This window comes from Mastomys coucha, unplaced genomic scaffold (assembly GCF_008632895.1).
Source record: "Mastomys coucha isolate ucsf_1 unplaced genomic scaffold, UCSF_Mcou_1 pScaffold3, whole genome shotgun sequence".
Taxonomy (NCBI): Eukaryota; Metazoa; Chordata; class Mammalia; order Rodentia; family Muridae; genus Mastomys; species Mastomys coucha.
In genome coordinates this window covers 5,365,914-5,385,202 of record NW_022196909.1, presented here as the reverse complement: position 1 = coordinate 5,385,202, position 19,289 = coordinate 5,365,914, and the positions used below count along the sequence as shown (strand labels likewise).

The 19,289-nt window shown below is 45.9% G+C and overlaps 1 protein-coding gene across 1 annotated transcript in view; it reads right to left on the bottom strand.

Annotated features, from left to right (window-relative positions):
* Positions 1-1,745: 1,745 nt before the first annotated feature.
* The window catches only part of LOC116075403 (collagen alpha-1(I) chain-like), a 29,396-nt gene continuing 11,852 nt past the window's right edge, over positions 1,746-19,289 (bottom strand). Inside the window, exon 3 of the mRNA XM_031348521.1 lies at positions 1,746-1,780. Within this exon, the coding sequence (XP_031204381.1) occupies positions 1,752-1,780 (29 nt within the window). The 3' untranslated portion in view covers positions 1,746-1,751. The remainder of the gene's footprint in view (positions 1,781-19,289) is intronic.

Below are 19,289 nucleotides of genomic sequence, written 5' to 3'. Positions count from 1 at the left end.
CACAGAGACTTCCAAAGCTTCTTCCGTCTTGTCTCAACTACCGTCCTTTTATGTCCCTAAGACGCTCTTGTTTGTATGAGCTGAAAAGCTCACTGATGCAGCAGTTCACAGAAGGAAATTCTGTGGAAGCCAGAGACCTGCCTAAGACAAGGGGTCAGGGTTACTTATGAGTGCTCTAGATCAATGCGGCAGATAATATATTTCTTTGACTCAAAAGAAAAATGCATCACCCACATTCAAAGGGGTTCTAGGTCAAAGAGAAAAATTTCACCCACACCGAAATTCAAAATGAGAAATAATTCTACGTCATCCCTGATGATGGTGGTGGTAGAAGTGGTGGTGGTAGTGGTGGTGGTAGTAGTGGTGGTAGTGGTGGTGGGGTGGTGGTAGTGGTGGTAGTGGTGGTGGTGTGTGGGGAGCCGTGAAGCTGGAGAGGCATTTGCCATGGCAAGATGGCGCCTACTTCCGCTGTTAACTCCTAGCAAACAACTGTTTGCGCATGTGCATAGAGAACTGTTTGCGCATGTGCGTAAAGTGAAAAAGACGCCATGTCACGGCCCATCCCAGGGCGTTACGTAGGGTAATGAGCAAACAGCCAATCATGGGCAGACACGCCACGCTGTGGGCAGACACGCCGCACTGTGGTGTATATAAGCAGTGCGGATTTTGGGCTTGACCCCTTTTTCCCTATGGATGGGACAATAAAACGTTGCTGCAGAAGGAACCTAGTGTCCGCGTGTCTTCTTGCTGGTGAGACGACTGCACGGGCTACAGTGGTGGGTTGTTGTTGGTGGTGGTGGAGGTGGAGGTGGATGTGGAGGTGGTGATGGTGGTAGTATAGCTGGGGGTGGTGGTGACAGTGATGATGATGTGACAACCTCCCTCACAGAGGCAAGGAATTGAGAACTGATGGAAATGACACTCTAGGTGATGTGGTGGGACAGAAATGGACTCCTTAGGAGCAGCCAGCATGGCTGACATCCATTCAGGAGGGAAGAATTCAGAAAAGATGCAACTGCTCTTGTAGAAGGAGTGGAGGAGTGGCCCCTTCGCCCAGTCCACCAGCTACTGTCTGGGTAGCTCAGCCCTTTCTAAGCTTCCAGATCTGCTCCAGTGTCACTCCATCGCACATTATCCCCTAAGTGGGTCCCTCTCACATCCTTTTGTGCCTCAACTGAGTTCGATATAACATCTAAAACCCAGTGGGTACACAGACACATAAATGTTAACTGAATGAAAGAATGACCTATTACCAAGAAGCCATAATTCAAAGGCACAGCTCAGGCACAGTGAACATTAGCCATCTGGGGTGGGAGAGAAGGTGACAGGGAACGGACTAACAGGGAGACTTTCACTCATCTAAAGGCAGAGCCCTGCTCTGGATGGCTCAGCACCCATCCCTCAGCCATTCCATCTCACTTCGGGAGAGGAGACCTAACCTGGAGCTAAAACATCTGATTTCATCACTATCCAAACTGAAGTGATTCTGTTTTGTATGCCAATTTAATCTCCAAGTCAGTTTCTCTCTTAGAAACCTATGAGGCTTGGTGGGGCCATGCCTATAACCCCAGCACTTGCAGGTAAAGGCAGGAAAATCATGAGTTCAAGGCCTCCCTCAGGTACATAGTGATTGTGAGGTCACTATGAGCCCCTCTCATTTGACTGCAACCACAGGGCTCCACTGAGACAGGCTTTCTAACTCACAAGGCATTGCCTTCAGCATAGGACTTGTCAACTTACTTTTGCCACGATTAGATCAGCATCCTGTTTCTTTCAAACACTGTAAAACAAAAAAATAAAGAAAAACATTAAAAAAGAGCTACATGGTTTCTATATGTAAACTACCCCAAAGCACTGCCATACAGCTCCCACTTGTCAAGGATGATCAGTTTGCCTACAGATTGTCCTCATTCACATAATTTCTGCAGTTGCCATAGACACCTGCCTGCAACAGCAAAGACCCATGGGACAGGAGGGATAAAAGGTAGAAATCATGACACACACACACATGTACACACACACACACACACACACACACACACTCACACACGCTCCTAGGGCCTCTATAAGTCATGCATGGTTGGTGGACATGAGGAATGAGTATCTCAGCTCAGTAAGATGGCTCACACCCACCATCCCACCATTCAGGCACTCAGGAGGCTGAAACCAGCGATCATACCCTGGGTCGAGGGCAAGTCTGGCTACAGATTTTCCTAATTCAAAGGAAAACAAAACAAAACAAATCTCTTTCCAGGCCCCAGCTCAAAATTTGCCTTAATTCTTCTGTCTTTGTCAACCCAGGCTGTCTTTTCTTCTCCTTCTCGTGACAAAGTCTCACTCTGCTGTGCAAGCTGGCAGTGAACTGAGAATTCTCCTGCTCAGCTCACCAGGCTCTGAGCCATAAAACGCATTCTGAGGCAGCTCTGCAATGGCCGGTTACCTGGTGTCAGTGCCTCCGCTGCACGTTCACTAACTCAGTCTCTACGGATGGGTCTGTTGGATGCTAGCCCCAAGATGGCCCTAGGACCTTCTGCCAGCACCCCCGGTGACACTGCCAGCACCCCCTGGTGACACTGGGAGCTGGGATTTTGATGATGTGCATTCTCCCTTAAAGCTTGCGGGGTGAGGCAGGCAACTTCCAGCTGGTGTGTACACTTTCCTTTGCCTACACGCTGTAGTACCATAGTGTGTAGTTTGTTACTTGCCTTTAGCTGTCTGAATAAAACTTCTGTTTTAGTAAAGTATTTTAAAAGAACAATAACCATGGTTGAAGGATGTATGGAGAATGTATGAAGTCTTGAGTGGAGGAAACTGAAGGGGAAGGGGCAGAAACATTTTTTCTTTCTTAGTTGTCATTCGTATGCTTTTGCAGCAATATGATCTTTAACATCTCTCCTCCTAGCCCATGGTTTAAAACACTCCCCAATGAATTACTATTCCCATCAAAAGCATCCCCTTCCACGCATACAAAACAGAATTTTTGCAGTGTTTGACACGAATGCACAATTAACAGGAGCATCACTGTTTCAACAATCAAAGATGACTCCCCAATGGGGGGAGGCGACCATAGGGAAGAAATGAGAAACTTACATACGGCCTTCTGAAGGTGGGCATTCAAACTATGAGCTCACTGCAGACAAGCAGGAGACTTCCTCTGGTTAGATAGAGGCCTAGCTCTCTGGCTTTTGAGACACACTGACCTGACTGAACCATGACGCTGCCAGTCTATGGCCTCTCTACTGGCTAACCCACTGGGGATCCACAGTGCTGAGCTGTGCAACACTGGGACCTGCTCTATCCAGAAACTTTAACTTAGCGCCTACAACCAGAGAAAGGACATCCAACTGAAGGCAGCATTTGTGCCAGGGTCTTCCTTCCTCTGACTCTTCCACAGGTTAGGAGGCCTGTTCTGACTTAAAGGTGACAACACAAGATTTTTTATTTTCAAGGTGAGTGACTCCTTCATCCGATACAGAGGGCTTTAAGAGTCCTCACCTTTTCCAGCAACCGAAAGGACTTTAATACTCTTTTCTCGAGCCTGCTGCAAAATTGTGCAACACCATACGCCCAATCCATAGCAAACTGTCAAGGAATGCGCCTTCCCTGCACAACACGCCAGCAACTGGTACCAACAGGAAAACCGAAAGCCCATTTGGAGCTGGAGCTGCTGGCTCACTCCTGCACAGTCTTATCCATCCATCCATATATACATACGTACAGTACCATCCAATTTCTTTTTCAGGCTTATTAAACAGATGGAGTTAACTAACAAAGAGTCTATGAATTTACAGCCATAAACGCAGAGGGGGGTGCCACAGTTTTGACTTCAAAGCCTTGCGTGCAAGGCAGCTTGGCGTCTTTTTAGGCACCAGCTACCTTGTTTCAAAGAGAATATGGATGAATAAAATAAATGTTGAAGAAAACGTATGTGGCAGCCCCATCCAGAATGAAGAGTACCATTTGCTTCTAAAACCACACTGTCTGTCTTTATAGCTGTTTCTGAAAGTCAGAATGCGGTTTAGGCATAAAATGTCTAAAGGAAACAAATATTTTAATTAAAAATGACCTGTTTTTCTAAAATCACTTAAAAAACTGACCAACTATCCTGATTTCTCTATATCCAAGCCTGACTATAGGATATACAGATTTTACCTTTAGATTTCTAGGAGTAGGGGAGATTTATCTTGACTTTTAAGCATACTGGTGTATGCCAGTAGAGATGTGGATATGTAGATGATGTGGATATGCATATGTAGATGTGGATATGCATATTTAGACAGAGATATGCAGTGGCAGAGTAAGTAATAAAACTGTACTTGTTCACACATTATAAATAGTTGCCTGTATAATCTGTTGTGGGCTTTTGGGATAGTAGGATATACTCCATGTCTTAATCTTTGCTGTGGTAGTCCTGATGTTTTTGGATCACAGTGACCCTGACACCACAGTGGAAAAAGCTAATCATAAATGCCTAAGCATATGGCCTACTGCAGGAATAGAGACCAAAGGACAAACCCCACTGACTTCCTAATCCAAACCCTACCGACGCTACTGTACACACAACTGCTTCGATCACATACCCCTCCATCCAGCCTCTGGGGGAATACATAAATACTCTAACAATGAAGCCTTCTGAGTGTGAAGGTACAAGTTTGTAACGCCAGGACTTAGGAGGGGAGATAGGAAGGTTAGAGTTCAAACACGTCCTTGGCTTCATGGTAAAGCCAGCATGTGATAATCACCCTGTCATGGAAAACATATATAAATACTAAATAAATAAATAAATATCAAGACTACAATTTTACAGTCTCTTGACATGGCATCTTCCAGCTTTGGCTGGTTTGACATTTCTGAGCATGCAGAGACACCAGTTTGCAACAGGCACAGACAAAGAGAACGCTCTTGCGCTCTTGCGTTGGTTCGCCTTGCAATGCTTGGCTGGTCTTCACTGATCTTCACTTGTTGTGACTTCGTAGAGAGAAACACTTGGTATTCCGGCTGCTTCTTGCAGCTTCTGATTCAGCACAGTCTCAAAGTTTCTCCTGGACCAAGCCGCTGCTACTAATTCGCGTTTGGTGTTTGATTACACTGGTCTGCCACTACTGTTTTGTGTTTGGAATCGCCTCAAAGAATTACTTCTAAACAGGTCCGAATCCCTCATTTCCTATTAACCCTTCTTCTCCCCTACCTTCGGTCAGTGGTGGGCTAGAAGGGAGGGTGAAGTGTTTAAAAACCCTTATTAAAGTAGGTTTTGAAAGAACCTAGGCCTACACTGAGACGTCCTCAAGAGTTAGGAGCACCCTTCCTCACCAGAGGGTTGTGTTGTGTTCTCCATCTCCCTGACTCAAGAAGTGGCACAAAAAGAGATGCAGCCTGCAGGCATTACCAGCACTGGGCCGAGCAGGGTCATCCTATCTCACCCAGCCTGTGGGGTGAGTGTTGTTCCCTGCTAGGCAGTTTGCAATCATCCTTGAGTCTTCCTCTGGCTATACTTCTACGAAGAGCTAGCGTTCCCTCTGCTGTGTTCTCACTGAACTTTGTCATTGTTTTCTGGCTAGACTGGCAGGCAGCTCAGGGGAGCACTGAGCGTGGTGTCTGGAGCACCCGGGGGCTGCTGTGTCATCTCTGCTAATGGCTGAGCACAGCAGTGACAAGGGGCAGTGACAGAGTAACTAATGAACCTGTACAAGCCCACCTCACTCGTCCCTGTGTGTGCACTGCATTGGGGTAGGGAGGCAACGTGTACAGAGCGCATGCTACTTCACAAACTGAACCTATACACAGTTAACCACAAGATAACTTACCTCTTGAAAAGTAGTCTTGGGGCTCTAGATTTAAAATAAATGACAAATATCCTATCGGAAAATTTTGCTTATTTTCCCACAAATCATTCGTGGTGATCCTCTTCATTTAAAAAAAAAAAGGTGATTAAACTCAACCCTATGCGCTAAAATATATGAGTAATGTAAAAAAAATGAAAATAAATAATAAAAAGGTGACCAAGGAGGCTAAGGAGAGGGCTTAGAGGATGAGAGTCCTATGGAAGGCAAGGCCTGCTCAAATCCTAAGTGCACACATAAAGGCCAGTAGGCATGGCCAACTGCTGTAACCCAGCATCGAGGGGTGGAGGCAGGAAGATCCCAGGATAACACTGAGCTTCAGGCTAAGTGAAAGATTCTGTCTCCTCCCTCCAAAAAAATGTGGAAGGAGATGGAAGAAGGCACTCAAGCTCCCCCTCTGGCCTCTCCATGCTCATGACGGGCACACATACACACACGCACGCGCGCGCACACACACACACACACGCACGCACATGACTAAGTTACTGAAATGTAATCAACTATTGTTATAACCATATCTTTTTTGTTTGTTTGTTTGTTTTTTGTTTTTTGTTTTTTTTTTTTGAGACAGGGTTTCTCTGTATAGCCCTGGCTGTCTTGGAACTCACTCTGTAGACCAGGCTGGCCTTGAACTCAGAAATCCGCCTGCCTCTGCCTCCCAAGTGCTGGAATTAAAGGCGTGTGCCACCACTGCCCGGCAATAACCATATCTTGTATGTGAAGGAGATTTAAGGTCCACGAAAAACTTGGGAGCATTATTTTTTCTTAAAAATGGAAGATTGAGAGAAAAATGAGGCGTGTTTTCCCCTGTCACAGTATCCTCTTCATTGCACCTTCAACACTTCTCTCTGCTGGCAAAGGTTTAAAATATTCATTGACCTGCCAGAACCACCCACACACACATTACTGGACACACATCGCATCTGAATGGCTTCTTTCTGCTCCAGCGATCACAGCTCCATTCAGTCACAACTGAAGGAAGAACCTCAGAGCTCTACGGTGTGGTGTCAGTGTCCACGGAGGGTAAAATAGCTGTTTGATAACAACGTCCATATCAAGCCTGTCAACAGGGACAAGTGTTCCTTCGGTTATTCTTAACTCAGAATCCAAAGCACAAAAAAGACCAGGCAGGGACAGACTCTGCTGTAATCCCACAGAAAGCTTAGGGGCTGACAGAACCCACACAGAAGCTCCTCAATGCTCTCCAGTGCAGAGTGCCCCTGGCTCCCTGCCGGGGAGGGGGGGCAGCAAGGGGAGGGCAAGAACAGGCCCACTTTCACAGTGGTCTACCCGAGGTCTGTGCAGCTGCAGACAGACACAGTGTCTGTAATCTTCCATGGTCACGGCCACCATGATGCCCTGTGTGCCCACGTCCTAGCTCAGACAAGGCCGTTCATTGCAGGGCTCCCCATTTCCCTAAGAAAAATGGGTTTTCCTCGAACCATTCATTCTGGTCCCAGTCTAGTACTTTCCCCTAGGTTGTGCTGACACAGAACCCTAACAAGGCTAAACTAGAGTCCAGTCGCCGCCTCTGGTCCCGGCTTCCCTACTCCAGTGCAGGCACAGGGATCAAGTGTCTGTGTAAACGGTGACTCCAGGCAATGACAAAGCTGGAGCATAATGGTATGGTGGCATCAAGGGAAATCCTAGCGCGTAGCAGGGGCAAAGGTGGCCAGCAGTCTCTCACGCTTCGAGGAGGACACAGGCTTCAGCCAATGCGACGTGTGCTCATTTACTCTTTGTTTATATAAGTGGACAGTCCCTATGCCTCCTTAAGAAGGTTCTAGGTACTCACTGAAAATTGTGTAAAATACAAAAGTCAGGGGCTGGGGAGACAGCTTAGTTGCTAAAGCACTTCCCTTACAAGCTCAAGGAGCTGAGTTTGACCCCCAGAACACACACAAACACACACACACATAAACACACACACACGAACACACACATACATACACCCACATATATACACATACACACATACACATATACACACACATACATACATACATACACACATACACATATACACACACATATACACATACACACACACATACATACACATACACATATACACACACATACACATACACATACATACATACACACATACACCCACATATATACAGACATACACACACATATATACACACATACACACACACATATACACACACAAACACACACACACACATACACACACACCCACATATACACACACATACACAAACACACACACACACATATATACACACACATACACACACATACATACACATACACATACAATACACATACACATACACACACATATACACATACATACACACATACACATATATACACATACACACACAAACACACACACACATAAACACACACACACAAACACACACACATACACCCGCATGTACACACACACATACACACACACATACACCCACATGTACACACACATACACACACATACACAAACACACACACATACACACACATATATACACACACATACACACACAGAAACACACGCACGCACACACACATCTGGGGTGTAGTGACACATGCTTGCAATCCCATAGCTGGCCAGGCAGAGGGAAAACCATACCTGGTGCTCACTGTCCAGGCCACCTAGTCTCCTTGGGAGTTCCAAGCTAATGAAAAAGGGGTGGAGAGCATTTCTGAAATGACACCTGAGGCCAGACACACCCCATCTACACAAAGGCGGATCCAGTATTTATTTCTGTGCGCATGCAAATCTAACGTTTATCACTAACACCTTCATCCCGGACACCACAGTGGGGAGCACACACGTTTCCTGAAGGGAAACTGTAGGAGAAGTTTGCCAACTAAGAACAATGTACTCAGATACCATCAGTGCAAGGTCCAGTTCTATTAGGCAGTCTATGCTACCAACCTAATGATGCCCCTCACCACTGACAAATCGAGTACACTCTAGAACAGAAAAGTCTGGTCCCCAGCCAGGGAGAGAGCTGTTGTTGGCTGGGAAACCAAGCGCTATCCCTAGCCCTTCTGCTTACGTGCTCTGTGACTGGGCCTGTGGGTGCAGCCAGGGTCAGGCAGGTATACAACGTGTGCAAAGCAGATAGACAAGGAGGAGCTAGAGAATGTGAGTCCTTCCTATGGTGTCAGTCGCTCGCTCGCACACTGCTCTGCCTGGGGGTAGGAGAGAGGGAAATTTCTGTCCTTTGACATTTTTTATTTTTTTTAAAACTCAGTTCTTATGTAGAAGTATGATTCTATGTTTTAAAATGTAATGTCTACTCCACGAGGACTATGCCTCAACTTCTCTTTCTGTCAGGAAGGAACCTGAGTGACTCTTGCTCCTCTGTGGAGACTTACTAAGCGCATAAAAGAGGCTTGTACAGTTATATCAAAACAACGCAAGCACACTCACAAGCACTGAGCAGAGTGGCACAATCCTTCATATCTGCTTAAAATTCGGGATTAGCACACACATTTGAAAGCAGACGTGCACACTGGCTTCTGAATTTAAAACCCCTAGAGGATGAATGTGGACAACTGCGGATTTAGCATCAGAGTATGTCATACAAGCCCGACTGGAAGGTCCTGCTGACAAATGCAACATGGAAGCAGGCAGTATAGATGACCAGCTAAAAACTGCAAAAAACGGGAGCTGAAACATGGGAGAGTGGCCGGAGAAGAAGGCCGAAGGGAGTGTGAAACACGGGCAGCACTAAAGGAAAGAAACACAAAAAAACAAGACGGACCAAAGGCATGGTGTCGGCAAAACACCAAAGTGTGCTGGATGCAGCAAAAATGTATTAGGATATTAAGAAGTCAATATCCTAGACACAGACACACAGACATGCACATGCATACACACATGGATACACACAGACACACACACACACACATACTCACACACACATGCAAACACAAACAAAAAAGACATGTCTTTACTACAACACATACTGCCCTACATTTTACACTGTGCCAGTTCTGCATCTGTCCCTTTTAGCCTACTTCTATCACAGTCTCTCTTAGCTAAAATACATTAGTTACTATGGAAACGATGTCATAGTGTGTAAAACCATTTACTGTCCTTGGAAAGGCGCTCATGATAAAACTGAACAGTGGCATGCTTACAAAAGAGAAGCAACAGAAGACAGTTGCTCAAGAGGATGGTCTCAAAACCACGACTTCAAAGGATCCTCTACCCCCATGTCCTATGTCCCTGGTAGCATTCACTGGTCACGCCATCAACCAGAGGTGGTCTGTGCCAAGTTATACAGGCCACGTGTGCTTAATACAAAGCCTCTCACCTAACGCACTGCGAACAATCAGCTCCCTTTGGTTTACTTTCTTCCAAGAAGAGGGGAGAAGAGCTGGAAGACGGAACAGGTTGTCCAGGGTACATCTGCTCTCTTAACTGTCTTTGGAGATAGAAATAACACTAGAAACCTAGAGATGTAGACCTGAATTTCCTTACCACCATGGGTAAGAAATAAGGGAATCACCTTCAGTTTTTCCTTCTAATTTCAAGTCAAGTTCACTACACTAAAACAACGTGCAGGAACCAAGCATGGTGGTGCAAACTTGTAATCCCTGCGCTTTGGGAGCTGAGACAGAAGAATCTTGAGTTCTGGGCCAGCCTGGGATACTTAGTGAGACCTGTCTCCAATTAAAAAAAAATTTGTTTTTCATTTTTCATTTTAGTTTTGCTATGTCTTTTTTTTTTTCAAGAAAAGCTAGAAATCTCAGATTCTGTGTAAAATTGCTCTATTTAAAAGCATGAGTCTGCACTTTTAAAGCTGCTGTGTGCGTCATAATAAGTTCTATGCCTCAAAATATGTATAAACATATATATGCAAACACACATGCACAAACTTGGCAAGAATCATGCTTGTTACCCCGACCAAGCAAGCAGCATGTATGTGTCAGAGGGGCCGTGGAGAGCAGGTCTACATAGGAAGGGAGAAATGATGTGACCGCGGTGACGGGCTTCCTTTAGAGCCCACTGCTGTGGAACTGAGCCTGGAAGGGCGAAGAGCAGGAAGAGCTGCAGAAACAGTAACAAGAGAGGGCCCAAGGAGGGCCAGCGGGGGAAACAGTAACAAGAAAGGGCCCAAGGAGGGCCAGCGGGGGAATGCCATATCAGACCAGGGTGATTGTAAGGTGGGGCTCACTTCCTCGCTCAGGGTCACTTCAACAGCCACCTATTATGGCGTGGTGTCACCTATGGTCTGGCACTTTTTTTTTTTTTTTTTTTTTTTGAGACAGGGTCTCTCTGTGTAGCCCTGGCTGTCCTGGAACTCACTCTGTAGACCAGGCTGGCCTCAAACTCAGAAATCCTCCTGCCTCTGCCTCCCAAGTACTGGGATTAAAGGCGTGGCCACCACTGCCCGGCTGGTCTGGCACTTTTCTAATGCAGAATTGCCCACCAGTGAGACAAAAGGCACAATGAAAGGAGTTTTACTTCAACGGTTACAGTCTACCTCTTTCCTGCCCTTCCCAATCATGTCACAAGGGGTCTTCCTTTCAATGCATGAGTCCCTGGGACAAGAGAAATTCAGGTCGGCTAGCTCCATCCAATCCTGACTCTCAGTGACACATGCATTCCTCACTGCTGCCCGTCACAGAGATGTTATCGTGCCCTGGCCATGCTGAGCCTGAGATGCACAAAATGCCAGCCAGAATTCAAAGGAGACACACAACATAAAGCAAGTGTGCATTAAGTACCTGCAGGATACAGACCTACTGCAGGGCTTTTAAGAACCACTCTCGTTATAGCACTTCTCTCATTTATTGAATGGTTATGCTTAAATCTTCCAGTATCTTTTCTAGCCACAGTGAGGCCAAGAGAAGGGGGAGAGGGAGGGAGGGAGAAAGGGAGGGAGGGAGAGAGAGAAGGAGGGAGGGAGAGAGGGAGTGGGGGAGGGAGAGAGGGAGAGAGAAAGAGAAAATGCAAGTTTAGCTTTTTAAAACTAAGTGCGGCACCTCTGGTTTTCTTTTTCATGCCACGTACTTTATCTCTTAGCTACAGACCCACCCCCAAATCTTGTTTTTCAAGGAAATTGAAGATAAATGTGAATCAGCACAAAATGTATCTTGATATTTACTATTCACCATGGGAGTGTCCCCGACTGAGATCACACACATCACAAATCTGCTGAAGAAGGACCACCGAGCACTTCAGATGCAGAAAGCCTCTGCAGTGAGACAGCTAGTGAGGACGGCTGCATCCAAGCTGCATCCATGCCCCTGCAGAAGGCTCATTATCATAACACTGCAGACATACCATGCCCCTAAAGCAAATGAGCTGGTCTAAACTGGTTTTGCTTATTTGGAGACTAGGCCCCTATGTGTGCATGTACATGATGTGAACAGAAAGCTTTTTCATGTATTACCTTTATTAGAAGAAACCCTTCAACAGTTAAGGGAGTCCAGGCTTAGGCTAGTTTATCATGAGTTTTAAAGAAGGTCAACTGGAGTGCCTATGTATCTCAGAGGATGGGAATAAACCTTCTGGAAGTTTCATGTGTCCCAGGTGAACTGCCTGTGATTGTTATTCTTCGGTAATGGTAAAAAGTTCTACTCAGGAGATGAAATGACTTCTTTTTTTTCTAGGGATGACAGATATGTAAACTTGTGATGTTGAAACCTATGGTCTTACTTCTCAAATTATTATGGAGCAGAAAGTTACTTAAATTTTGGTTATGACATACCAAATTCATAACTGCCCTCAAGCAAGTGGCTAAAATCCTACTAAACACAAAAGGACATGAGGGAGCAGAAACCAACAGGTCACATGATATGCTCCTGTTCAGAAAAACTGATTGCCAAATTCTTTGTTGAATGTAAAAGGCCCTTCACAGTGGCACACACGTCATGAGATCAGCTGGGTGGTCCAAGGCCCTTCACAGTGGCACGCACGTCATGAGTGTGCGTCATGACATCAGCTGGGTGGTCCAAGTATGAGAAACCACACTAACTCCGCCTGATTCACCGTAACACTGTGATTAACGGGGCCTCTCAAGACAAGCTGTATTTTGCTCAAAACCATTTGGAAATCTCTGAAGAACGCACAGAAGGAAGCATCTCAGTGAGCAGAAGACATCCAAGTTCAAGCGAAAGCAAGGGAGGAAACTGAGCACACACAGGCCTCCAGGATCCCATGCTCAAACTGCATCGTGGTTACGGCAGGCTTCTGATGGGGCTCCTGCTTAGAAGTGGACACAAGTTTAAGCGCCACACTAAGATGAAGTAAGTAGAGAAAACTGTGGTCCTCCTTCACCTGTCAGAGCACACAGAAGCGCCACAAACAACCTAGTAAGTTGTCAACTGCCGGTACTTACTGGAGGTAGTACGTCTAAAGTATGGGAGAAAGACTCATGATACTGCATGGCAAAAGTGTTTACACAGTTCATTACGGGGCGGGGATGCCTGGGGAGAGCCTCCATTTGGTAGAACTTGTTCCGTGCTCATCAGGGAATCTGCACCTGCAAAGAGCCTCTTTTTCAAGCAGAGTTACTATGGTGTATGTATAACTGCTACTCACAGGTATCCATTTCAGGAAGCAACCATAAACATAATTCTGAAGAGACTGAAGTAACTTCATGAGAAAATTAAAAACTCACTCTTCATTAAAAAGAAAAAAATACCAGTGATATGGCACTAAAACCTGATTTAGTGAGCAGCAAATATCACAGCATTCTTGCTAATGCACAAATACTCAGGGTAAGTGATGGTTTCTCTAATGTGTACATACATGTGTTTTTAGGTTTTATACATGTCATTTTAGCCTTTAAATAGAACCATTTCACAAATCAAAATTTTTTAACTTGCCAATTAACACATCAGCATGCACATATACATACACATACACACACACACACACACACACACACACACACACATACATTTCTAGAATTATATTTAGTGACTCTTTTCAATTAACTCATGGCACCCCATCTCTAACTCTCCTGTCTCTCACTGACAAGGGAACGTATTTATGGACTGAGATCGGCCCAGAGGGTCACGGTGATTTTCTGGCAGGAAAACCCATAAGCATTGTCCCACCAGGCAGCTCTCACCACACCTCCAACCAACAAGTGTTTTTAAAACAGACCTAAAAGTTTCCTTTTGGACTGGGCAGTGGTGGTACATGCTTTTAATCCCAGCACTGGGGAGGCAGAGGCAGGCGGATTTCTTTGTGTAGCCCAGCCTGGTCTATAGAGTGAGTTCCAGAACAGCCTGGGCTACACAAAGAAACCCTGTCTAGAAAACCGAAAAAAAAAAAGTTTCCTTTCAAAAATTACTAGTTATTTCAGGACACAGCAGGTTTTCAAACACATCTTCCTAAGTGTAACAGCGTCCTTGTATGCATGTCAGTGAGAAATGAAACATAATTAAAGAGTTTGTCTCCCTCTCACTTGAGTGTTCTGGAAACTACTTATGAATTATACTTGGAAATGAATCCCTGCATAACGGATGCTTTATTTAGTACATGGGGACTGAATAAAAATGAAGGGCATCTCCCCTTGTGTTTAGGGATAGAATTTCTAGCATTTCCCCATTACGTTTAAAATACTTAAAAATAACAGAGAGAACTAGGCAGAAATTTTATACACATAGTAAAATTTAGTCTCCACCACCAGGGCAAGGCCGAGAAAGGCTTGCACTTCTAAGATAGGTTTCCCTGACCTGAGGACCTCCTCCTGCAGCACTGAGAAGAACTCGCAGTGTGCAGAGCCCTCGCTGTGATCTGTGGCTCCAAGTACACAGCTCTAGCCTGAAGGGTACAACTTTTCACTCCGTGCTTGAAGCAAGCCGGACACAGGTACACTAAGCAGGGACTTCCTCAAAGGAGTGTTCCTTAAGAGCATATTCCTGGCCCTCCCACAGAGTGAAGACACAGCCTGACTGCTGAGGCTTCCAGGGCATCTCAACCATGTATTCTGAAGTACACTACTTTATTTCTTAATGGTTGGGTCCAACTTAATTATTAACATCGCATTTCTGCTTATGACAGAAAAATACCACCTTGCTACAGTCTCTTAGGAGTTAGTACATTGGTTGCTTCAGGCAATTAGTCAAATTAAACTAATGTCTAAGTGCCTCTCAAAGCCTCTTGTCCTCCCTTTCCCCCAGGGAAAGATTACAGACCATGGCAATGGTAAGGAGAGGGTTCAGTCCAAGCCCTGATCGCTAAGCCCTTGCTGGGCCCTATGGGATAGCTCTTCCTCCTTTCGGTATGGGCTTGGGTATGCTGGCGTACTGGTCAACTCTTTAGGATTTGGCGGTATCTAGCCATGCTCTTAAGCCAGTCTCTACGGGTAAGTCTGGAATACTTCTCTGCATGCTCCACTCTGATCCCAGAATTCTCAGCATCTCTACACGAACTCAGAGAGTACATATGTCCCTCAGAATTCCCCCCATGCCATGGGCAAGCTTTGGGGTACCAAGAGGGGACAGGAGTTTCAGAGCTGGTTCTGCCTAAATATAACCACTACTTCAAGGTGGTTTCTTTCTGAAGTCCCACATGGGTAACAGGGCACACATGTACTCTACCTGCAGAGGTTGCTCCAAAGGTCTGAATGACCTCTTAGAAGAATCCCTGAGGAAGGGGCATTGGGTCTCAGTGACCATCTACTCCTTAAGTCTAGACTTCTCCAAATCTCCATAAGCTCTTCTCACTAACTCATTCAGTGGGAGACTGTCCTTCCCCTCCTGAGCTTCATAACATCCATTCCAGCCTTCTGAGGTTTGATTCCTTGGGATCCACTATTATTTTCCTTCTAAGAAAGCCTGCCTCTTAAATAAAGGCTTGGGCTAACTCTGGTCTCCAAAAGATGCTTGAAAGGCCTGCTTGAATGTCCAAAGCTGAGCAATACATTCTTGTCCTTGGCCATGTTCTGTCCTCCTCTTATAAAGAATCCTTAGCCCCAATGGGAGAAGAATACCAGGGCAACAAGAATTAGGAGGAATCAAAAGAAAGCTGAGTATCAGTTGAAGATATTATTCTGGTCAAACTAGCTGCTCATGATGTAACATCCCCAGGGTCCCAAACACTCATCAAGGATAAAAGCAATACATGCACACATCCCTCTTTCAAAATATTTATTAACGCTTGAACCAAGGGCAATGGGGGCTAAGGGTTTCCCATTCTTAAATTCTTTACATCTAGTGCCCATACAGTCTATAGGTTTTCTACTGCAGAGTACAAATCCGCTTAACAAAGAGTTAGCCCTGCATCAGCATCTTCCTGGAACCTTCTATCTCTCTGAGTTTCCTTAGACGAGGAGCTCTTCAATTCTGTCTCTCTTCCTAGCTTCCCAGCGATCAGACCCTTCCCACTCACTTCCAGCCAAGGACCCATCCCTGAGCTCTACTTTCAGCTGATTCAAATGGTGTTTTCTTTAGTGTCTTAGAGCATCCCAGTCACTTGACTAGTCAAATCAGTACTAAACTCTAGGTCAGCACAAGGTCAGCTTCTCAAAGTCACAAAACTGCCCTAAGGAGAGCCAGACACCATGATCCATCTAGTCACAGCTGCCCATGGTCCATCTGGTCACTACACACAGAGAAGCTGAGTGCTCACTGAGCTTTCTCTAGACTCCCAAGTCCTCTTCTGTGCATCATGCCCCCTCTTCCTGCCTCACCAACATCGCCCTTGTTGGTAAAGGACAAAGGGCTACAAGAGCCCAAAGACAATCATTGAAGGGGCAGGGCCAAGGTGTTTCATCCAATGAAAAGAGAACATCTGTCACAGCTGGAGAGATGAGGAACGGGGAAGAAGACAGGCCTGCCTTAGATGTAGTGGACTAGGAGCTCCATCCCTTCTCTCGGATCATACTTGGAATAAATGAGCTGTAATCTAGCCATTTCCAGGAGCTGCCGGCACTTACAGAGCACCTGCTTGTGTTTCTTCTACCATGCTCTCAGATTCTTCCCAGGGACCCCTTACCGCTTTCCACAGAGTAATTCGGCCTCTAAGAGAACTACCTCCAACTCCAGCCATAAGAAAACAAGAGTATGTTCAATAAAGACAAACCTGTGAGAATTCTCCAAAGAATTCTTCTTACAAAGAAAAGGGTGCAGTGTGCCCTGCTGTCTCTGCTTTTACCTCCACTTGCAGGCAGGCAAGCAAGGGAGTCACAACACTTTCGCACAAGAAGATGGAACATCCAAGTTATTACCTAAAAACAGAATTGGGGGGCTGGAGAGATGGCTTGGCAGTTAAGAGCACTGGCTACTCTTCCAAAGGACCAGGGGTTCAATTCCCAGCACCCATGTGGCAGCTCACAACTGTCCGTAATTCCAGTTCCAGGGGATCTGACACCCTCACACAGACATACATGCATGCAGAACACCAATGTATATAAAGTAAAAATAAATTATAAATCAGAAACAAGCCAACAGAACATAGATTGTAAACCGAATCTGAGGACTCATGAGCAGAGTGGATCATATGAGGTTCTGCCCACAACGGGGACATTTTCTTAAGATAAACTCCATCGACAGTTTTAGGAACGATTCCTAAAACCATGCAGGAACACTAAGCAGAAAACACTGATTAGTGTACAGCTCTCTGCGATTTAATGCAACCTTTTGGTCTAGTGCTACGAAAACAGACAGTATTGGCAGTGATGCGCACAAAAGAGGCTAGAGATGAACAAACGGAGTAAATATATCACAATGGTGACATTAGAAGGCAGCAAAGGGTAAAGACCATCTTGTCACAGCAGAGTGTGACCTCCTACATTTAAGGTAGGAGGCAGGGAGATTTTAAACTAGACTCTGCATGGCTAAAGCGAATAATACGCCCCACCCCCACTTCTCAAAGATCATAATAGCCTTTCAAACAACAGTGAACACCCGGCACACCCACTTTTGCTTCTGCAACTGTCCTACATCCATAGAAAATGTTCTTTCCATGCCAGCACATGAAACCCAGCACTGAGGGGAGGGCTAGGTAGGGGAACCATTAATGAGGAACCCCAGTGCAGCTCACAGGTGGCTCCGGAGACTCTTACTGAATGCCTGACAAACACCACCCATTGTGCTGTTATGTCTTTTGTTGGGGAAAAAAAAATGACTGGACTGATCCCTCCTGTAACCATGGAAAACATTTTATAAAAAGCTCATTTCCTACCATCCCTTTTGTGAAAGACACAAAAAAAGGCTGAAGCCAAGCTGCAGTGTCGAATCCTTACTTTTCGGGACAGAGTCCACTGTCCCTGCTAAAGAGATCCTTCAGATGATGCCACGTGCACAGGGTCCTCCCACAGGCTGAGCTGCCCTGTGCAGAGCTCAGGAGGCTCAGCGGACGGCCAAGTCCAGAAATGGCAGGTCCACTGTAGGTGAGGCCCTGCTTCCTGTGCCTCAGAGGCACTGAGGCACAGCCACTGAAGGCCCGTCAGTTCCCCCTTCTTTTACCACCCACTACTGTATGTTCCCAGTTTCCTCCAGGCATGGAGCCACTCTGGAAATCCTCCCTGGTCTTGCATGTCCCTCTGCAGTGTGGGAACCTCCACCCCTTGTCCTCTCTCCTCCTCTCCCTTAGAAAACACGGTAATAGAGGGGAACACCTGACTACTTCCCTGACCAGCCCAAGTTTTCAGCAAAAGGCGACAGCTCCTGAACAGAGTTCTTTAAACACACGCCATTTTCAAGATATGGCAGATTCACTAGCCCTACACCACAGTCGGCAGGGAGCGCCGCTCGGGAGGACGCCAGTCTAATACCATGATATCTGGGAAGCCAGCTGCGCCTCAGACCTTGCCCATCCAAAGCAGCATCTCCCGACCTTCTACTTGTGACACTGCTACAAGCTGCAAGTAGACGAGCCAAAGGATGAACCAGCAAACAATAGGTTGGCACAAAAAGGCCCAACAATCTCCTTTGAGAAGTCGCAACTCTCATATAAAGACTTTAGGAACCTGGAGAGCCATTCTTAGCTGAACTGGTAGCTGCAGTTATTAACTTGGGCAAATCCTAAAGCTCTTTGAACCTTGGATGTCTCATATCAGTCTTTAAATAACACACAGCATCATGTATTAGAATGTTACAAAGAGAGATAAGTGCTTAATGTAAGAAAATAAGGAGACTGGGATTCTAATTGGGCCTTGACAAACGGGAAGAATTCTGAGGGAAAAGGAAGACTAGGGTCCAGGAAAGGAAATAAAAGCAAGGCCACATGATCCATGTTAAAGATTCCGTGAGTGGGCAGCCATCTTGGCTAAGCAGTGAGGTGAGCCTGGTATAACTAAGGAAGGGCATGAAGGCAGGAGGGTTACAAGGCCATCCTCGGGAATCTGGTCTTTCTCTTCCTACCCTGTGGGTGGTTAGCACACAGGAGGACCAGGATCCTCCTCCCCACTCAATCCAGAAAGAAGCATGGAAGTAAGGCACATGTTCTCTGCAAGCCAGAGTCACAAGGACACACACCCCAAGGATGTGGACCAGACC